Raw genomic sequence first — 23,296 nt, 5'->3', positions numbered from 1 at the left:
TAGGTATACGTAAACATACATTCTAATGAGTACATACTATATAATATATGTAAATCTATTATATAAATGTACATACATATATAAAAATATCATTAAATGTAATGTTAATGTAGATATTGATAGTATTTAGATGACTCTGATGTACCAAAGGACGTTAAAGCCATTGCCCCATATCTAAATTGTTCAACGATTTGCATATTATGCGATTTCCTGCCGCATATTCTCACGATGTGCAGGCGGACATTTCATGATCGACTTCGAATGTGCAGCTATTATGTCATCATCATCATGATCAACCCATCGCCGGCTCACTACAGAGCACGGGTCTCCTCTCAGAGCGAGAAGGTTTTGGCCATAGTCTACCGCGCTGGCCATGTGCGGATTGGTAGACTTCACACACCTTTGAGAACATTATGGAGAACTCTCAGGCATGCAGGTTTCCTCACGATGTTTTCCTTCACCGCTAAAGCAAGTGATATTTAATTACTTAGAACGCACATAGCTCCGAAAAGTTAGAGGTGCTTGCCTGGGATCGAACCACCGACCTCCGATTAGAAGGCGGACGTCCTAACCACTAGGCTATCACAGCTTCTTGCTATTATGTAGTATGATATTATGTAAGACGTGATAATCACATTTATTTGCATTAGCTGATTTCAGTTTAGCCATTGTGTATTGTTGTATGAATTTCTCAATTCTCAATGAGCTAATTTATTGTGTGTGATTTGGATTTCATCATCAACAACTCATCGCCAGGTCAGTACTGAGCACGGGTCTCCTCTCAGAATGCGAAGGGTTTAGGCCATAGTCCACTACGCTGGCCATGCGCGGATTAGCAGACTTCGCAAGGAATTAGGTTTTTCTAAAATTCGAAAGCCTGTCTTCAGGATACAAACTATTTTTATGCCCTTTTTGAAGATTTGAAGAAGACACCTTTGCATTTACATTATTAGTATGAATAGGCTACTTGACAATTTTTTTAAGTTGGTCTTAAATGGTTAATATTTGTCCTATTATATCAAAAAAATTAACACTATATTTTTTGCGCCCTAAAAACCGTAAAACTTTAATTTAAAAAAATATTTTTCTTAGACAGGTGAAAACACTGTCACCCACAGGGTTATACTGTTGTTTACAAATGCATGACGTCAGAGCACAGATAATCTATCGGCCAAACATGGCCGACAGTGTTTTCACCTGTCTAAGAAAAATATTTTTTTAAATTAAAGTTTTACGGTTTTTAGGGCGCAAAAAATATAGTGTTAATTTTTTTGATATAATAGGACAAATATTAACCATTTAAGACCAACTTAAAAAAATTGTCAAGTAGCCTATTCACTGCTCCAGGATTGACAGTTGACTCCGACATCTTTCACTCCGCCTCCACAAACACGCAGCACCACACAAATCCCAAATACTGTGTGGTGCTGCGTGGTGGTGGTGCGTTTTGCTTTCCTGGTTGCTGGTTTTTCCTGCACGTTTAGCAGTGGAAGGGCGGGTGGTGCTTGTCGCATGCTGCATGTTGCACCATGCAGATTCGACCTGTTTCAGCGGATTATAGCAAACTAAGCTTCTAGTTCATTGGATCATGGATTTCCGCAAAGTAACGCCTGCTTCTATACAACATCCGATCTTTGCCCATACTATTGCTTTGCTATCAGTACCCTTATTATAAATGCAAAAGTGTGTTTGTTTGTTTGTTGGTTTGTCCTTCAATCAGGTCGCAACGGTGCAACGGATTGACATGATTTTTTGCATGGGTATAGATAAAGACCTGGAGAGTGACATAGGCTACTTTTTATCCCCGACAATCAAAGAGTTCCCACGGGATTTTCAAAAACCTAATTCCACGCGGACGAAGTCGCGGGCATCAGCTAGTGTAACATAAACTCTAGTGATTTAGTTTTATCTGTTTGTTTCAAAGATTCTTTATTTGCGGAAACATTTTACAATGAGATGTTATTACATAATATTGTCCAGTAGAATTGTTTCGCCTTAAATAAGTATTAGGCATGCAAAATAATTAGTAAAACCTAGTAAAAATAACTGTTGTTGCCATGTGATCTATTTGTAATAGGTATTAGCTTTAATCTGATGCGTGTCCCTAATCTCACCATGGATCTTGTTAAGTCAACAAACTGAATGTGGTAAAATAAATCTGTGCAATTGGATTTGTATTTAAGTACAAAAATCCTATTATGAAAATAGGCCGACTTATGGTTTTCCTCTCTAAATAGTATAAAATAAAGTCGCTTCCCGCGCTGTCTGTATGTATGAACGCGTAGATCTTTTAAACTACGCAACGGATTTTAATGCGGTTTTCACCAATAGATAGAGTGATTCAAGAGGAAGGTTTATAGCTATAGTTTATAGTAGATCCCTAGAGAAATCGAACTAATGTGAATTAGGTCGGAAAAAATTCTCTCATTTGAGAGTTTCCGAGGCAATGACACCTCAATGGCACCACATGGTATCTACATTGCCCCCATGCGAAGCCGGGGCGGGTCGCTAGTAATAAATAATTAGGCGTCCTACAAATAGGTCTACGTTTTACATTCTTATGAAGTTTGTAGGAAAAGTCTTGTACCCATTGGATTGGCCGTCCTTTTGCTAAAAAAACTGGCCATGTGCGAGTCAGACTCGCGTAATCAGGGTTCTGTACTGCAGTGGTATTTTTTCGACATTTTGCACGATAATTCAAAACTATGATGCATAAAAATAAATAAAAATCTGTTTAAGAATGCACAGGTGAAGCCCTTTCATATGATACCCCACTTGATATAGTTATCTTACTTCGAAAATTGAAAATACTAATTTTTAGTTCATGGCCACAATTTAATTTTTTTGTGTGATGTAACCATAAATTCACGGTTTTCAGATTTTTCCCCTAACGTCTGCTATATGACCTACCTGTCAAATTTCATGAATCTAGGTGAACGGGAAGTACCCTGTAGGTTTCTTGACAGACAGACAGACAATCAAGTGATCCTATAAAGGTTCCGTTTTCCTTTTGAGGTATGGAACCCTAAAAAGGTTGGAACCCCAAAAGGTGGTTTTCGAATCAAATCAAAACACGGTGATATAGGTACAGTACGTAGCCGAAAGTAATGTACATCGACCTTTAGAAGGAGATACCAGATTTGTAGACCAGCGTTGTCTCTGTCGTTGAGACCAACAAAACGTCATTAAGGTATGAGTGACAGAGACGACGCTTTACAAAGCCGAAATGTCATTCTAAAGGCCGATGTACATTACTTTCTGCTGCGGACTGTAAGTAGATTTAACTTGTTAAAGTGTGTCATTTGCAGACAGCCTGTTTTCAGAAATAATGCATTGACCTATATATTACTTCGTATGGACAGGGCTATTGAACAAACGAAACGGCACCGATTCAGTGGTGCTTTAGCATTCAATGCAATCTCAGTGACGTCTGGATTTCAAACGGGTCGTTCATTAGTATCCAAGGGGTGGCGCTGATTTATTTGGTTCCAAAACCGTGAAAAATTTTGTTCGCTTGACCATATCTTGTTATTTATATCGATGAAATAATGGCAGCGATCACAGTCCATCAAACATCTACATCCGTGGATAGCTCGGTATCGTGGGATAGGTACACTACGTCGCACCCCGTTTTCGTTTCGCAATTCACTTCCTATCTATTGTCAGGCCCATTTAGGACTATAAAGCTGGGACTTTCGAGTTTGTGGTACCGATATTTAAAGCACGCTGTAGAAAGTGATGTACATCGGCCTTTAGAATGAAATTTCGGCTTTGCAGAGCGTTGTCTCTTTCACTTTTACCTATATGACGTTTTGTCGGTTTCAACGACAGAGACAATGCTCTACAAATCCGCTATCTCCTTCTAAAGGTAGATGTACATTATTTTCTACGGCGTACTCTAGGTACCTAGATATTATACTTATAAAATCAGGTCTTAGTCTTTCTCTATCAATCACTAGCTAATGCCCGCGTCTTCGTCGGCGTGGATTTAGATTTTTGTGCTAATCTTCAAGGGGCCAGGAAACGAAAAGGCATACATTATTATTTTGGCCTATGGGCCCAAGTCGGACATCCATCCAACTACAGACTTAGGTCAACGTTGCTTCAGTGCAATCGATTGATATGCGTTGTCGCAATACGTCCACAAAACCATGTACTGTACGCGGCCGAAAGTGATGTACATCGGCCTTTAGAATGACATTTCGGCTTTGTAGAGCGTTGACAATGCTCTACAAATCTGGTATCTCCTTCTAAATGTCGATGTACATTACTTTCTGCCGTGTACTGTAAAGGATTTTGAAACTACGTATTCATAGATTTTTGGTAATAAAGTTGAGTTGAGGCAACAGTGAGTAATCCGCAATGAACCGTTGCAGACTATGGCCTAAAACCCTACCCATTCATCGTGAGAGGATCCGTTTCCGTGTTCAGTTCCGTTTATTTTCGAATTTATTTTAAAAACATTTTCGATTTAAAATTCGAATGTTTTTTGAAAACATGATTGTGGCCGTTAATGGGCAGATTACACCGACCGAGTAGTGAAGCGAGACAGTAAAATGTCACTCGGCTGAGACAGTGCTTTGGCTGAGAAATTGGCGAAATTGCACTCGTTAGTGTTTATACCAACCGAGTACTCGGCCGAGGACACTGACTCGCCACTGTACTCGGTAGGTTTAATCTGCCCATAATGATACGATTACATACATTTTACTGTCTCGCTTCACTACTCGGTAGGTGTAATCGTACCATAACCATTTTTAATCACTAACTGATTTAAAATGGTTAACGGCCACTGAAATTTTTGGCTCTATCTTTTGAATAGAGATCTCTCTGATACTTGATCCCAAGTATCAGAGAGACCCGTATCCTAACTTCTTTCCGTGGACAGAGTCGTCGCGTAGTGTAGCACTTAAATCTGTATGGTTAAAGGTTCGTACGCACCTGAGCGGCGCGGCGCGGCGCTTCAGCGAGCTGCACGTCGCGGCACAGAGCGTCAAAATATCATTTCTATCATTTTGTATGGCGCATATCGCACTAGAGCGGCGCTGCACAGCGCTTCACCGCGCGTTGCCGCGCGGCACGGCTGGAGAGAATATTTTGAAGCGCAGCGAAGCGACGCGCAGTGCAGTGACGCTAGTGCGACATACCCAGCGGCGCGGCACGGCGCTTCGCGCTCGTACGCGAACGGGTATAAAAGTGAAGCGCAAGTGACGCGAGGTGCCGCGTACTGAAGTTGTAGTGCGGTAGGCACCGTCGAGCGGCCTGAGGTGACGCGTTCTGCAGTCGGACTGAAGCGCCGCGCCGCGCCGCTCAGGTGCGTACGAACCTTAAAGGTATGATTCCGAACCACGCTGCACGCAGCAGCGCTGCCGCAACAGTGCTGTCACCAGCTGTCACAGTCCCGTCGCGGCACTACTGGTTCCCATACAATCTCTATAAGCTTATATGACATTACATTCCGAGCTAGGCACCAATGTAGCGGAACATACCTTAACATTCAACAGACATCTTGTACTTATATCTGCATTTAAATCGAAAAGTCTTGTATTCCTTTGAAACGTTTATCCGATATCTGACAGGTGTCATTTAAACTATACGATTCACGTTTTTCTTTATGTAGGTACTCCTATAATAACTTTACTGGTGGTCATGTTATGGCTTATCGAGAAAATCTTGTATCAAACCTGTCAAACAGCACGCGCAGCTGTGAAGGTGTAAAAAGCATTTAGGGCTCCGTACCAAAATGGTAAAAAAATGGAACCCATTTGGTGTTCTTAAACATAAAAAGGATTTGTTTTTGAGACCGGTAAGGCGATTGCCTAAAACCGGCATCAATCATGATTACAATCTCAATTGTTGTGATTGGTTGAATTTGTGCGATTCTTTTTGCAACAATGCATTTTAGCCAATAGTGAGCGAGCGTCAACCAATAAGAGGTGATTGCGATCGTGACACTGTAGCTGTTATTCTCCCGCAATCGCGCAGTAGGTAAATAGGCTACTTGACTCATATCTAATTTCGTCCAATAAATGATTATTTATATAGTATTTTGCTTAAAACAACGAAATATATCAATAACAATTATTAAAAACGCAGGATGGATATATAAATCCAATTTAAAAAAATACAATTTTTATTTTTATTTGAAACGCAGAAAACGCTGTCAGCCATGATGTGACGTCATTAAATATGTAAACAAAGAAATGTCATTCCTATGTCACGCGGGGACTAACGTAGTATCCATATATATAAAATTTATAGTCCTGACTAACTTATATATCAACGCACAGCCTAAACATCTAAACAGCTGGGCCTAGATACATGAAATTTGGTGAGTGTGTTCTTTGTAGGTAAAGAGAAGGTATCCACTAGGAAAGGATTTTTTGAAATTCCACCTCTGAGTGGGTTAAATGGAGGTTTGAAATTTATGAAGTCCACGCGGGCGAAGTCACGAGCATAAGCTAGTTTTTATATATTTCTAAAAACTCATAGTAAACGTAAAAAAATATCGTTTTCTCTTTATAAATTGAATAAGTTATTAAGTAAGACTTACAACAAAGTGATCTTTGCAAAAATAAATGTGGGTTGAAGTCGTTAGTCATATAGGATCCCTTTAAGCAAGTCTTTGCGTGTTACGTATATTTATTTCACTGGGCACTCTAATCCACAACTTTCCTGTGGTCTTTATCGATGCGTTTTTTACATTCTCGGATGATGCAATAACGATAATTACTATATTTTTCATGTAAACTAGTATAGAAGTCATGTTTATTAAACTTTGGTAGGTTATGCTCAGTATATATAATGTACTCTGTGGTTATGCTGTTGTTTACAAATGCATGACGTCAGAGTACAGATAATCTATCGGCCAAACATGGCCGACAGTGTTTTCACCTGTCTAAGAAAAATATTTTTTTAAATTAAAGTTTTACGGTTTTTAGGGCGCAAAAAAATATAGTGTTAATTTTTTTGATATAATAGGACAAATATTAACCATTTAAGACCAACTTAAAAAAATTGTCAAGTAGCCTATTCAACCAAATAACTATATTGGGCAAGGCAGTAGGCACTTATGGATGACACTGTTAGGAACCTATTCTTTTCAACTTAACAGCAATAGAACACAGTCTTTTCTATGGATACAGTAATTATTACAATAATATTTTCAACATTGCAAAAACCTTAATATTCAACAATTTAAGCGCTCAAGTGTTCCAATCTTTCTACGCTATATAGCTATTTTTTGCCAAAGTTTATTACCATGCTCCTCCCGTTTGATAAGTGGTATATCTAAATAATATATTATACATATAACGAAAAGGTGACTGACTGACTGACTGATCTATCAACGCACAGCTCAAACTGCTGGACGGATTGGGCTGGCATGCAGATTCGTATGTAAATCTCGGAGCCCCGTGTAACTTTGGAGCTAAATATTTTAACGAAAATGGCAAACCACAGACACAGATATATGTTTCTCGAACGTGTCTACAAAGTTTCATTGAATAATAAGAGCTAAACTAAAGTTTGAGCGCACTACGAACAAAATCCTCTTAACCCATATTATTTGAACTAAAAGGTTTTTCTATAGGTTTGAAATACTCTTCCACGATCTGTGTTTCCTACCAACTACAACCTGGGTATCTTTAAAACAAGATTTAACAGGTATCTTCTAGGTAAACGCGTCCCATCTTAGGCCTCATCATCACTTTCCATCAGGTGTGATTGTGGTCAAGCACTTGCCTATAATGAATTTAAAAAATACGTTTAATGTGTGTAGTTAAGATGTAATGTCATACATTTATCCTCATCCAATGATACGAGACGTTAAACTTGATCAGTATCGTTTTCTATTCCAAGGTGCCCTTCACGGTCGTCCGCTACTTTGTTTCCTTTGTTTTTACGCGCTATAAGTATTTATAGACGGTGTGCATTGCCTTGTGTAGACAGGAATGCTGTTCCTTTACAAAAAGGTTAAAAATACTAGTTCAGGCACTGCAGTGCAGCACTTACTTTAAATTATGTGTATAGTCCGTACAAAATGAGAACCCACTCGCCATTTTAACTCTGTGTCAACTGTCATGTCAAAAGTACGGTTCACCTTCAAAATAAGAACTAAAATCGTACTTTTGACAATGACACATAAAGTTAAAATGACGAGTGAGATCTCATTTGGCGCAAAATGGCGCAGCGCCAATGCGTTTGCACCTCAAACGTGAATTTAACGATATTCCTTTCCTCTTCCACAGAAAGAAGATCGAATCGCTAGGCAGGATGACGGCGATGACGCAGGAGGAGATGGTGGCCGGCGCGCGCACCGTCGCCGCGGGGCTCGAGGCGCTGCGGGCCGAGCACGCGCAGCTGCTGGCCGGGCTCGCGGCCAACACGGAGCACGAGACCGAGAAGGTCGCGCTGGTGCGCAAGAGCATCGACGCCATCGAGCTGGGGCTCGGGGAGGCGCAGGTGAGCTCATACACATGCACCGAGAGAAAAATACGGCGCTTGCTGCGCTCGTGCTCTCATAATGAGTTTTCAAGTTGTTGCACATTTAGTTAAATTCTGTAAAAATACTTTTAAAAGTCATAACACATGACGCTCGCTGCGCTCGTGCTTAAATATTCTGGAGACTAAAGGCGCTTTGACACAAATTGATTTAACGCCATACCGTTACGGGATAGGGGCAAGTTATTATTTGCGCCGGCCCGTGTGTGAACAAATCACTACAAATACAAAATAAAAAATTCCAAACCATATTTCAAAGTATCAAAAGTACGTCTTGTAAAAGTTTCTTTGAATAAAACTGTTTCTTTTCTGTTCTACATATCTTGGGCTAACCACGGCTCTGTCCCTGGCGTACAGTTAAAGCTGAAATAGATTGAGAAGACTAACAAATCTAACACAAACCCCGTAACAATTCACTAGAAGTTAACAAAATTCTATACAAATTACAGACAAGTTAATAAAAAAAGACAAACATTAACTTGCAAGTTTTAAATAACTTTGTTTTGGTAAGTCGCGACAAATCAAAGTTATTTCGGCTATAGCATAATTTAATCGAGCAAAAAACCTTCATAAATAGCGCCCAAATTTCAGCCGGACGTGTCTGAAAGCAAAAAAAACGGCCAAGAGCTAATCAGACTCGCGCACCGAGGGTTCCGTTCTACAGAAGAAATAAAACCACAAAACTTTGTAGCTCAGGTTTATTGTCAATGTAAAAAAACTGGGATAGTTAGAGCATTGGTAAACTTTGGAGGGGGGAGGTACGGTATTTTTTTCGACATTTTGCAAGATAAATCATTAACTATTATTATCATCATCATCATCATCATGATCAACCCATCACCGGCTCACTACAGAGCACGGGTCTCCTCTCAGAGTGAGAAAGGTTTTGGCCATAGTCTACCACGCTGGCCATGTGCGGATTGGTAGACTTCGCACACCTTGGAGAACATTATGGAGAACTCTCAGGCATGCAGATTTCCTCACGATGTTTTCCTTCACCGTTAAAGCAAGTGATATTTAATTAATTAAAATTAAGTATTATGCATAAAAATAAATAAAAATTTATTTTCTTTTGTGATATAACCATAAATTCACGGTTTTAGGATTTTCCCTTTACTTGTGCTATAAGACCTACCTACCTGCCAAATTTCCTGCCCTATAGGTTTCTCGACAGACACGACAGAAAACAAAGTGATCCTATAAGGGGTCCTTTTTTTTCTTTTGAGGTACGGTACCTTAAAAAGTTCGATGAAAAAAGTTCGATTAAATCTGTCTTCCCAACCCTAGTCTGTCTGCCTATATATTTACGAGCCAAGACTTTAAAGCGCTCTATAAATAAAGTAGAATGTACTTTATTGACACTGTAAAGCTCTACACACAATTACAATGAAGCGGTCGTTCATTAAAATCGGTTCAATCTGTTTATGTATAAAAGAAGACAGGCTTTTTATACGGCATACCGAACCAGTGGTAAATTAAAACTACCTGACTATTCATAAGCACTTGTAAAAAGTTTACATGAATAAAAAAAACATTCTATTCTATTCTATTCTATTCTATTCTATTCTATTCTATTCTATTCTATTCTATTCTATTCTATTCTATTGCTTCAATCAGATTAAGTAAGGAATTACCTTTACTTGTAATTTATCCGATCTATAAAATTTAATTGTGGGCAATGTAAACCGTTGAAATAAAATAAACGTGTTAGGGCGTTTGTGCACTCATCCGTATTCGCTTCGTATATGTATACATTAAAATATCGGCGACATTTTCTGTACGATTTTGTACGAGTAAGTACAGTACGCGGCAGAAAGTAATGTACATCGGCCTTTAGAATGACATTGCGGCTTTGTAGAGCGTTGTCTCTGTCACTCATATCTATATGACGTTTTGTCGGTCTCAACGACAGAGACAGTGCTCTACAAATCTGCTATTTCCTTCTAAAAGTCGATGTACATTACTTTCTGCCGCGTACTGTATATGACTACGCATATTCAAACAAGAAAATGAAATGTCTGACTCACTGACTGACTCCACCCTTTTATATTGTAAAACAAGGAGTAAGAAAATATTTTCTTGGGAGAGAAGCCGCGGGCGGTTGCTAGTCTTTGTACAAAGGTGGCATAGTTTATCTAAGATAGAATCTGTAGAATCTACCTAGATAGACGAATCTACCTAGATTTTTCACCGCAGTCAGGTACAGTGTGACAAGGCTATCTGGGCGCGTGGCGAAAATCGGAACTAACGTTTGAATTATAAGCCTTTGTTCTCCAACTGCGCCCCCCTGTCAATGTCATTCAAGTGCCAAGAGGGCCTTGTCGCACTGTATATTATCATCATCATCATCATCATGATCAACCCATCACCGGCTCACTACAGACTACAGAGCACGGGTCTCCTCTCAGAGTGAGAAGGGTTTTGGCCATAGTCTACCACGCTGGCCAAGTGCGGCAGACTTCACACCTTTGAGAACATTATGGAGAACTCTCAGGCATGCAGGTTTCCTCACGATGTTTTCCTTCACCGTTAAAGCAAGTGATATTTTAATTAATTAAAAACGCACATAACTCCGAAAAGTTAGAGGTGCGTCCCGGGATCGAACCCCCGATTTCCGATTGGAAGGCGGACGTCCTAACCACTAGGCTACCACAACTGTATATTATAGCCTAGATATTGTCAGGCTTTTAAGGCTGAAGAGATGTGCTACATGCTATCCGCAAGCCTTAGCTCATATAGCCTAGCATCATAATACTTGCCGGCCTGTTTAAAAGCCTTTCATGTTTTATCGTCTAGACTCTAGACGCGTGACCTATATTACTTGAAAGGTAAGTAAGGGACCATCTCAAAGAGGATTCTTGAAAGGGGCTGGAGTATCTAGGACATGTAGATTTTATTTTAAAAGATTGAAGGCAGAAAGGAAGGAATTTTCTAAAGCTCGAATCCTACACTGAACTAAACTGACAAGTATAAGAGTGAGATCTATAGAGCGCACTCTGACTTAGCTTAGACTTAAGACAGAGTTAAAACGAGACGGAGCTATATCATTCACACAAATCTGTCTCGTTTTAACTCAGTCTTAATTGGGGGTTTTTAGAGGACGATTCAAACGACATATTGAGTCATATTTAACCTTTACGCAATGCATTAAGGTTCTGTATGACACATGTCGTCTAAACCGTCCGTCCGTCTAACCGATACTCGAAAGTTTCTCGTGAGCGAAGCTGGGTTTTTTATCGCTGGAAGCTAGCTAGCCAGCCAACTGGAGGGAAGGTATGTGGCACTCGCCGAACGAGAGGCGACCGGATTACCCACTAAAACCCAGCCAGCGACGTCCGCCGAGGCCTTCCCTCCCAGCCAATAGCCATAGCCAACAATATCTCCAAAGAGAAATTTTTAGCCATGTTACCGGGGTGCATCGGCCCGAATACTGCTCTTCCCTTCAGACGCATCCAAAAGGGACCAGCAGCTCCCAGACACACTAGGAGGTTACCTGGCTAGCACCCCGAGCGAAGCTTTGGGTGGATCAACTAGTACCTTGTACCCACTATAATATAATGGAGAAAAGAATGCTGCTATCGCAAGCGTATCCCCCTCTGTCTATCGTGGTCGCGTGCTTGAAATCCTCGTTGTATACATGAAATCGCACCGGCAACAAAAATAAAATTTCAACAGCACTTGAAAAATGATCTATCCCACCCCTACGTGTGGAGATGAGATTGCAGCCCTTAATCAGACCGACACAAAGCCGCCGCGCGCCGACAAGGGGTTGTTGAACTAACAACTGCCCCCGAGGGATGCTCATACAATACAAATGTGTGCAGTTTGAAAACGGGGACAGCTTTGTATATTTACTTTGCTGTTTTTTGGGGTTGCTATCTATGAAATAATTTCAATTAAAGAAGAAATCAACGTTAAATGATATGACCCTCGTAGCTTTAGTTTTAAGTTTGCGTTATAATTATCACCACTCTATCTTACAAATCTAACACCATACCAGACCATCAATAACAGTAATTTATTACCTATTTTGAATAAATCATTTGACTTTGACTTTGACATTTACAGCTGCACTCAGAGTCGCTTAATCGAGCCGTTCATGGCTTGATCACGATGAATTACACGTTTCGGAATACAGCCTACAATGCAATACAGCCAGATAGTTAAACCAGAATCAGCTCTTTTGCTGGCAAACTCTTAACATTCTGAATTTCCATTTTTTTGTCATAGTAAGAATAAGTAATAGACTGCTTGTTTCTTTCTAGGTGATGATGGCCCTGGCCTCCCACCTCCAATCAGTGGAAGCAGAGAAACAGAAGCTCCGCACTCAGGTGCGCCGTCTCTGTCAAGAGAACGCGTGGCTCCGCGACGAGCTGGCCGCGGCCCAACAACGTCTGCAGGCGTCGGAACAGAGGGTCTCGCAGCTAGAAGAGGAGAACAAGCACTTGGACTTCATGGCCTCAATAAGGTAACTCCCATCTGCAACTAGTAAAGAGTCTTTAACAATTCATGGATTCGCGATCGGGCTGGACATGCAGATAGCTATTATGTCGAACCTCTGGTAGGTAAGAAAACATTATCCTTACTGTGTTGCTACTTTGCCTTAGACAAAGACCTTCCTTGAGAGGAGCTATACACACAAGAAAGGTCTTTGTTCAAAGGCGATTCTATATAAATTACTCTGCTGATAGCTGAAATCTTTCTTCTCCAGGAAATACGACAGCGACATAACTGAAGAATCCGAGACCAGCCGCAGCGGCCAGGCGGACAACAAACGCGATGACCCCATGGTCGATCTGTTCCCGGATGACGACCATGAAGACAACAGGAACAATAAGTGTAAGAGCTTTTTATACTATAACTGTAGAATCCGAGACCAGCCGCAGCGGCCAGGCGGACAACAAACGCAAGTTTTTCTGGGTCATTGATTTTTTATTCTAACATCCGCTCTCGTGGATAGAAGTTTAATCCCTAGATTTTAATATCAAGTCCTCATTGGGATATTGTCATACCCTCATGATGCTTCGTGGGAATATAAATCCAATTAAAAGATGCCAAAAGTTTATAAATGACTGAAAATATACTCTTTGTATCCACAGCCATGTCCCCAACGCCACCATCACAGTTCGCGCAACAAGTCAACGCGGGGTACGAGATCCCGGCGCGTCTCCGCACCTTGCACAACCTCGTCATACAATACGCGTCACAAGGCCGCTACGAGGTGGCCGTACCGCTGTGCAAGCAGGCGCTCGAGGATCTGGAGAAGACGTCCGGGCACGACCACCCAGACGTGGCCACTATGCTGAATATCCTGGCACTGGTCTACAGGTGGGTCTACACAACCTCGTACAATACGCGTCACAAGGCCGCTACGAGGTGGCCGTACCGCTGTGCAAGCAGGCGCTCGAGGATCTGGAGAAGACGTCCGGGCACGACCACCCAGACGTGGCCACTATGCTGAATATCCTGGCACTGGTCTACAGGTGGGTCTACACAACCTCATACAATACGCGTCACAAGGCCGCTACGAGGTGGCCGTACCGCTGTGCAAGCAGGCGCTCGAGGATCTGGAGAAGACGTCCGGGCACGACCACCCAGACGTGGCCACTATGCTGAATATCCTGGCACTGGTCTACAGGTGGGTCTACACAACCTCGTACAATACGCGTCACAAGGCCGCTACGAGGTGGCCGTACCGCTGTGCAAGCAGGCGCTCGAGGATCTGGAGAAGACGTCCGGGCACGACCACCCAGACGTGGCCACTATGCTGAATATCCTGGCACTGGTCTACAGGTGGGTCTACACAACCTCGTACAATACGCGTCACAAGGCCGCTACGAGGTGGCCGTACCGCTGTGCAAGCAGGCGCTCGAGGATCTGGAGAAGACGTCCGGGCACGACCACCCAGACGTGGCCACTATGCTGAATATCCTGGCACTGGTCTACAGGTGGGTCTACACAACCTCGTACAATACGCGTCACAAGGCCGCTACGAGGTGGCCGTACCGCTGTGCAAGCAGGCGCTCGAGGATCTGGAGAAGACGTCCGGGCACGACCACCCAGACGTGGCCACTATGCTGAATATCCTGGCACTGGTCTACAGGTGGGTCTACACAACCTCGTACAATACGCGTCACAAGGCCGCTACGAGGTGGCCGTACCGCTGTGCAAGCAGGCGCTCGAGGATCTGGAGAAGACGTCCGGGCACGACCACCCAGACGTGGCCACTATGCTGAATATCCTGGCACTGGTCTACAGGTGGGTCTACACAACCTCGTACAATACGCGTCACAAGGCCGCTACGAGGTGGCCGTACCGCTGTGCAAGCAGGCGCTCGAGGATCTGGAGAAGACGTCCGGGCACGACCACCCAGACGTGGCCACTATGCTGAATATCCTGGCACTGGTCTACAGGTGGGTCTACACAACCTCGTACAATACGCGTCACAAGGCCGCTACGAGGTGGCCGTACCGCTGTGCAAGCAGGCGCTCGAGGATCTGGAGAAGACGTCCGGGCACGACCACCCAGACGTGGCCACTATGCTGAATATCCTGGCACTGGTCTACAGGTGGGTCTACACAACCTCGTACAATACGCGTCACAAGGCCGCTACGAGGTGGCCGTACCGCTGTGCAAGCAGGCGCTCGAGGATCTGGAGAAGACGTCCGGGCACGACCACCCAGACGTGGCCACTATGCTGAATATCCTGGCACTGGTCTACAGGTGGGTCTACACAACCTCGTACAATACGCGTCACAAGGCCGCTACGAGGTGGCCGTACCGCTGTGCAAGCAGGCGCTCGAGGATCTGGAGAAGACGTCCGGGCACGACCACCCAGACGTGGCCACTATGCTGAATATCCTGGCACTGGTCTACAGGTGGGTCTACACAACCTCGTACAATACGCGTCACAAGGCCGCTACGAGGTGGCCGTACCGCTGTGCAAGCAGGCGCTCGAGGATCTGGAGAAGACGTCCGGGCACGACCACCCAGACGTGGCCACTATGCTGAATATCCTGGCACTGGTCTACAGGTGGGTCTACACAACCTCGTACAATACGCGCGAGGAACGCTAGTCCCAACGCGTAGAGATTTTTGAGAATCCAAAAAACTAACCACAAAAAACCCTTCAGCGGTGTTCTCACTAGATTTCAATATGGGGTTATTCAAGGGGCGGATGGATCAACAAATTCCTGAAAGGCCAGCAACGTATTAGCGGTTCCTTTGATGCTGCAAATGTTCATGGGCGGCGGTAGTCACTCAACACCAGGAGACCCGCCTGCTCATTATTTTTATTAAAAAAAAAAATTAGAGCGCGATTGCTATCGCAACATCCAGTCATCTAAACACAAAACATATCCAATCGTTTCGTGTTTCGGAGGGAGACTGAAATAAACACCCATATCGAAATATATAAAAGGAAAAGGTGACTGACTGACTGACTGACTGACTGACTGATCTATCAACGCACAGCTCAAACTAGTTGACGGATTGGGCTGAAATTTGGCATGCAGATAGCTATTATGACGTAGGCATCCGCTAAGAAAGGATTTTTGAAAATTCAATCCCTATGGGGTTGAAATAGGGGTTTGAAATTTGTGTAGTCCACGCGGACGAAGTCGCGGGCATAAGCTAGTTTATATACAAATTCTTTTAAGAGGGCCTCCTAGCAACAGATCGTTTGACATTGAATGAGCCAAATATCGACTTTATTAAATTACCTTCAATAAATAAATTAATAATCTTATATCATTTCTAACAAATCAAATCAAATGTTACAAATAACCGAACAATTAGTACATGTTTGAACTTGATAGTAATTGAATGTTTCCTACGTTCGTTGCAGGGATCAGAACAAATACAAAGAAGCGGCCAACTTGCTGAACGACGCACTTTCCATTCGCGAGAAAACTCTCGGAGAAAACCACCCCGCTGTGGCGGCCACGCTCAACAACCTGGCTGTGCTGTATGGGAAACGAGGTCATTTTTTTTTAATATTCAGATACAAGCTAGCCCTTGACTGCAATCTCACCTGGTGGTATAGTTCTTGCATTTCACGAAGGCGAGTGACTCATGCTCGTGTTTAAGTCGTATCGGTATACGTAAGGTACAGTAAATGTGTGCGTTTGCGAGCGCTTGCTAGCGACTGATTGGTCCGACATGCACGCACACGTACGTAATGTCCGTGTATACGACGTAACCACAAGTAAAGTTCACTCGCCTTCGTGAATTGCAAGAACTGTAATTGATGATGCAATCTAAGATGGAAGCGGGCTAAGCTGGAAGGAGTATGGCAGTTTTTATTAAATACTAGCTGAATCCCAGGACTTCGTCCGCGCGGAATTAGGTTTTTATAAATCCCGTGGGAACTCTTTGATTTTCCGGGATAAAAAGTAGCCTATGTCACTCTCCTAGGTCTTCATTTATACCCATGCAAAAAATCACGTCAATCCGTTGCACCGTGACGTGATTGAAGGACAAACCAATAAACCAACAAACAAACACACGTTCGCATTTATGATATGGGTACTGATCATCATAATAGTCGGCCGAGCTTCCACTGGTGGATATTTTTTTAAATTCCATTACAAGTTAGCCCTTGACTGCGATCTCACCTGGTGGTAAGTGATGATACAGTTTAAGATGGTAGCAGGCTAATTTGATATGGGTTAGTAGTTTTTGTTCGTCTCAACGACAGAGACAACGCTCTACGAAACCGCTATCTCTTCCCAAACGTCGATGTACAATATTTCCTGCCGGGTACTGTAACTAAGCTGTGATAACCTAGTGGTTAGGACGTCCGCCTTCTAATCGGAGGTCGGGAGTTCGATCCCGGGCACGCACCTCTAACTTTTCGGAGCTATGTGCGTTTTAATTAATTAAATATCACTTGCTTTAACGGTGAAGGAAAACATCGTCAGGAAACCTGCATGCCTGAGAGTTCTCCATGATGTTCTCTAAGGTGTGTGAAGTCTACCAATCCGCAAATGGCCAGCGTGGTAGACTATGGCCAAAACATTTCTCACTCTGAGAGGAGACCCGTGCTCTGTAGTGAGCCGGTGATGGGTTGATCATGATGAAGGGTAAAGACAAGGGCATGTCAAAGATGCCGTGAGATCATGGTCGGTACTTTGACATCTCGATGTTCCTATATATCACGATTTCTGCATGAATGAGCATGATGATGCTGAAACGTGGACACTAACAAACGGCCTTGTCCACAAACTCAAAGTCGCTCAGCGAGCTATGGAGAGGGCTATGTTAGGAGTTTCCTTGAGGGACAAGATCCGAAATGAGGAGATCCGCAGGAGAACCAAGGTCACTGACATAGCCCAAACTATTAGCAAGCTGAAGTGGCAGTGGGCAGGTCATGCCTGTCGTAGAGGTGATGGCCGTTGGAGCCGGAAAGTCCTTGAGTGTAGACCGCGTTTAAGCAAGCGTAGTGTGGGACGCCCTCCAGCACGATGGACCGACGATATAAAGAGGCTGGCGGGAAGTGGCTGGATGAGGAAGGCTGAGGACCGGGTGTTGTGGCGCTCTTTAGGGAAAGCCTATGTCCAACAGTGGACGTCCACAGGCTGATGATGATGACGATGATGATGAGCATGATGATGACTGTAACTAATGAGTGTGTCTCTGTGCACAGGCAAATACCGCGAGGCGGAGCCTCTGTGCAAGCGCGCGCTGTGCATCCGCGAGGCGGTGCTGGGGCGCGACCACCCCGACGTGGCCAAGCAGCTCAACAACCTCGCGTTGCTCTGCCAGAACCAGGTACTGACTGAATTTACTCAACACTACTAACTAATAACTACCGCAACGCAGTGCGAGCTGAATTGGACTTTATTGCGTCGTAACTAGGGTCGCTATTTATTTGCGGAGTGAGCCTGATATACCTTAAAGAGACTATCATGTGCATTCACGAGGCGGTGCTGGGGCGCGACCACCCCGACGTGGCCAAGCAGCTCAACAACCTCGCGCTGCTCTGCCAGAACCAGGTACTGACCGAATTTACTCAACACTACTAACTAATAACTACCGCAACGCAGTGCGAGCTTAATTGGGTATTTGACTTCAATTTTTTTATTACTTTATTATAAACTAGGATAAAAATAATGACGTTCGCTGAAAAAAAAAAACCAGCCAAGTGCGAGTCAGGCTCGCACACTGAGGGTTCCGTACTATAGTCGTATTTTTTCGTCATTTCGCACGATAATTCAAAAACTGTGATGCATAAAAATAAATAAAAATCTGTTTTAGAATGCACAGGTGAAGACCTTTCATATGATACCCTACTTGATATAGTTATCTTACTTCGAAAATTGAAAATACAAATTATTAGTTCATGACCACAATTTAATTTTTTTTGTTTGATCTAACCCTAAATTCACGGTTTCAGATTTTCCCCCTAAAACCAGCTATAAGAGCCACCTACTTGCCAAATTTCATGATTCTAGGTCAACGGGAAGTACCCTGTAGGTTTCTTGACAGACAGACAGACAGACAGACAGACAGACAGACAACAAAGTGATCCTATAAGGGTTCCGTTTTTCCTTTTGTGATACGGAACCCCAACAATATTAAAATCCAACAAAGATTTTCAAAGTTACAGGCATTTTAATTTTAGAGTGGGAGGGTCTTCTATCTATGTACGTAAAAATATATTTTTCAGAACAAATACGAAGAAGTGGAGCAATACTATCAGCGTGCGTTGGAAATCTACGAAAGCAAACTTGGACCTGATGACCCCAATGTCGCCAAAACCAAAAACAACCTCGCATCTTGCTACCTCAAACAGGTAAACAAATAATATAAAAAAAACCGGCCAAGTGCGAGTCGAGACTCGCGCACCGAGTGTTCCGTACCACAGTCGATTTTTTATTTTATTTTATTAAGAGGACTAAATAAATATTATTAAATTGATTTTAATAATCTTAAAGCCCTTTTATAATAAGACTAGCTTATGCCCGCGACTTCGTCCGCGTGGACTACAGAAGTTTCAAACCCCTATTTCATCCCCTTCATCATGATCAACCCATCACCGGCTCACTACAGAGAGCGGGTCTCCTCTCAGAGTGAGAAGGGTTATGGCCATAGTCTACCACGCTGGCCATGTGCGGATTGGTAGACTTCACACACCTTTGAGAACATTATGAAGAACTCTCAGGCATGCAGGTTTCCTCACGATGTTTTCCTTCACCGTTAAAGCGAGTGATATTTAATTACTTAATAAAAACGCACATAATTCCGAAAAGTTAGAGGTGCGTGCCCGGGATCGAACCGCCGACCTCTGGACGGAAGGCGGATGTCCTAACCACTAGCCTATCACTTCTTATTTCATCCCCTTAGGGGTTGAATTTTCAAAAATCTTTTCTTAGCGGATGCCTACGTCAATGACGTAACGTCATAATAGCTATCTGCATGCCAAATTTCAGCCCGATCCGTTCAGTAGTTGGAGCTGTGCGTTGATAGATCAGTCAGTCAGTCAGTCAGTCAGTCAGTCACCCACCTTTTCCTTTTATATATTTAGATACCCCACTTGGTATATTAATTGTACTTTGCACTGCTGGTGATACCAGTTTCAATTGTATGCCAATATAAAAAAAGCTGTGTTTAGATCGGCACGAAAAAGACGCTCTATTTGTTTGACATATGAGTGAGCGAGACAGATTTAGAGCCTCAATAGCTCAACCGGTAAAGGAGAGGACTGAAAACCGAAAGGTCGACGGTTCAAACCCCGCCCGTTGCACTATTGTCGTACCTACTCCTAGCACAAGCCTGACGCTTAGTTGGAGAGAAAAGGGGAATATTAGTCATTTAACATGGCTAATATTCTTTTAAAAAAAAAAAAAAAGAGAGAAAGAGAGGGGGTGAGCTTCGCTTCTGTCAGTTATTCAACTACTTACATTTTGTAACTCTATTTTTGTTTCTATCCCAGGGCAAATACAAGGAAGCCGAAACTCTATACAAACAAGTGTTGACGCGCGCGCACGAGCGGGAATTCGGCACTATTGATGGTGAGTGGTTACTACTTTTGCTATCAAACACTCACTTCCTAACACGTTATATTACTGTACTTAAGTACCACTTAATGTTATCACGCTCGAGATATTGTTTGAAATTTTGAGGAGTTGCTTGATAAGTTTTGAAAGTTTGTTCGCACGCGGTCAAATAGTAAGAACATTTAACTTCTACCTGCGCAGTAGACGACTTACCCATTCTATATAAAATAATACCCGGCTGAATTTTATTGGGTTTCGTCTCAGATCAGTTTTTTAAAAGAATAACTAAACTCCGCTTTGTGTACTTTGAAACTGGTGTACTGGAAACGAAACACGAAGGAAAACCGCTACGCCAAAATAAATAAAGCAGCTTAGTTTAGACGATATTCAAGAAAGACGCCGCAATTTGGCCCTACTGGTGTGTCTTGAGCCTAATACTTTCCGTTTTGTTACAATCCTGTATTTTTCCATTTTGTTATCTTGGGGGCTATTACGCAGTGCATCTGACCCGAATCCGTGAAAATACGTTAAGAAGTAGTCATGAACCGTTTGTATGGTAGCTTATACGCTGTATGGTATTTTTATGGTATGTTTTTATTTGTGTAACTCCGACTTCCGTCATCCGAGTTCTCTCCGACATCCGTGAAAATATCGGATGTGCATCGGATTCAAATCGGACATATGACGTTGACGTCAAAGAAGTCCACTGAATAGCATGGATTTGGACCATCGGATTAGTGCGTAAACAATGGCACCGATTCTAAGCACAACCTAATTTTAGAGTATTCGCACCCTCTTCTTACTATTGTAATATGAAAAGGACAGAAGCAGTTTGACATTTCTAAATTTAATTTTTAGATGGTAAAACCCGTGATTTTAGCACGCACTCGCGAACCTACTGTTTAAATTTGTATTGTGCACTAAAATTTAGAGTCTTTAAATGTGAAAGTCATGTTCCGTTCCTTTTTTAGCATTAGTAAAAAGAAAAGGATGCAGATACTCTAAATTTAGTTTAGAGAGAGACTGGAGAATCGGGGCTATTTATCCGAGTTTTTTATACCTCTATTTTCGCGGACTCGGATTGGATAAGTGCGTAGCCGCTCGTAGAATTTATTTATTAAAAATCTCAGTTGCAAAATATGCATCGCGCACCTAACTTTGCATTTTTTTTCGTTCGCTTGACATATTTGTTTTACCGTTTCAGAATATATAACGTCGTTAAATAATAAAGTGTCAAAAAAATAACGAATACAAAATACACCAACACTGTGTACTGCTGATTTATATTGAAGAAGTGCAATACCTTACTACATTCCCATTTACGAGTATATGCAGATGAAGTGTACATATTATTTAGGCTGTGATCTATAGAGCGCACTTTGACTTTGCTCAGACTTTAAGACAGATTTATGTATGAAATATACCTCTGTCTTAAGTCTAAGCTAAGTCAGAGTGCGTTCTTTAGATCTCAGCCTTAGTTTATATAATAATAAAATGTCAATTTTACGATTTTTATAAGTTTTTCAATGAGACGCTCAATGTGCCTAATTCTTTTTTACACAATCTCTTAAACTAAATTAAATTCAGTCAGATCTAATATTTAATGTTATCCTTTTCTGCATGGTGCATTATAAAAGGGATAACAATATATTTAGACCAGTGGCGTGCACAGGGTTTGAAGCCAGGGTAGGCATTAGTTAGGTGAGAACCTGTTTACTGGCAGGTCATAATGAAAAATATGTATTGAGCTATTATAACTGGGGTAAGCAGTGCATTTATGCCTCTATGACCAGCACGCCACTGATTTAGACCTGTCATTGCACGATCATAATAAGTACAGTATTTACCTGGCAGGAAATATTGTACATCAACCTTTAGAACGAGATTTCGGTTTTGTAGACCGTTGTCCCTGTCACTCGTACCTATGTGACGTTTTGTCGGTCTGAACGACAGAGACAATGCTCTACAAAACCGCTATTTCTGTCTAAAGGTCGATGTAAACTTTTTCTGCCGCGTACTGTACAACGAACTTTAGAAAGAGATAACGGTTTAGTAGAATTAGGTTTCTCTGTCATTGAGACACAAAACGTCGCATAGCTATGAGTGACAGAGACAACGCTCTACGAAGACGAAATCTCTTTTCTTAAGTTTGTTGTGCAATATTTCCTGCTGGGTATTGTACTTATTATGACATTGAAATGACAGGTCTAAATATAATTATTATTGCAATCCCTTCTATAATGCACCCTGCAGAAAAGGGTGATTTAGATTTAGATCTGACTGAATTTAATTTACTTTAGCGATTGTGTGCAACAGAACTAGACATATTAATAATTATATAGACTGGATTATTTATATTAGGTATACAGGCTGTAACCAGAACGCTAGCGAAAACTTAGCGTTATTGTTATACTACCTAAACACAATCCAATACCAATAACCATTTGCCTCATTTTGTAGTTTTAGTGATTTAGTATTTTTCAAACCCGCAATGTATAGCGTGCAAAAGTACAGGTCGATGTCCCACGTACGACGCGGCATTGACTCCGAGTGGCCTACTTACGCAACGTTGGTTCACCTCTAGCGTCAATCAGATGTTTTATTTCCAATATATTGTGAACATTTACAAAATATAGGAATTTTTTATATTTTTTTCGCGTTTTTTTTGTGATATCATAATATCCAGTAATCATCAGTACTGTCACGTGTCTTCGTTTTTGCTAGCGTTCTGGTTACAACCTGTACAATGTTTTTTTTTTTTTCAATTGATTGTATCGAGTACAGATTATTTCTTC

The 23,296-nt window shown here is 42.2% G+C and overlaps 1 protein-coding gene across 1 annotated transcript in view; it reads left to right on the top strand.

The window, feature by feature from the left end:
* Klc (kinesin light chain) overlaps nt 1-23,296 on the top strand; it is a 55,916-nt gene that overhangs the window by 21,482 nt on the left and 11,138 nt on the right. Inside the window, exons 3-10 of the mRNA XM_069504042.1 lie at nt 8,250-8,463; nt 12,768-12,970; nt 13,214-13,341; nt 13,602-13,830; nt 16,349-16,482; nt 18,149-18,273; nt 19,172-19,297; nt 20,438-20,516. Of these exons, the coding sequence (XP_069360143.1) occupies nt 8,250-8,463; nt 12,768-12,970; nt 13,214-13,341; nt 13,602-13,830; nt 16,349-16,482; nt 18,149-18,273; nt 19,172-19,297; nt 20,438-20,516 (1,238 nt within the window). The remainder of the gene's footprint in view (nt 1-8,249; nt 8,464-12,767; nt 12,971-13,213; nt 13,342-13,601; nt 13,831-16,348; nt 16,483-18,148; nt 18,274-19,171; nt 19,298-20,437; nt 20,517-23,296) is intronic.

Source organism: Maniola hyperantus, chromosome 16, assembly GCF_902806685.2.
Source record: "Maniola hyperantus chromosome 16, iAphHyp1.2, whole genome shotgun sequence".
Classification (NCBI taxonomy): Eukaryota; Metazoa; Arthropoda; class Insecta; order Lepidoptera; family Nymphalidae; genus Maniola; species Maniola hyperantus.
The sequence above is the reverse complement of the archived record's forward strand: the minus strand, read 5'-3'. Positions and strand labels throughout refer to the sequence as shown.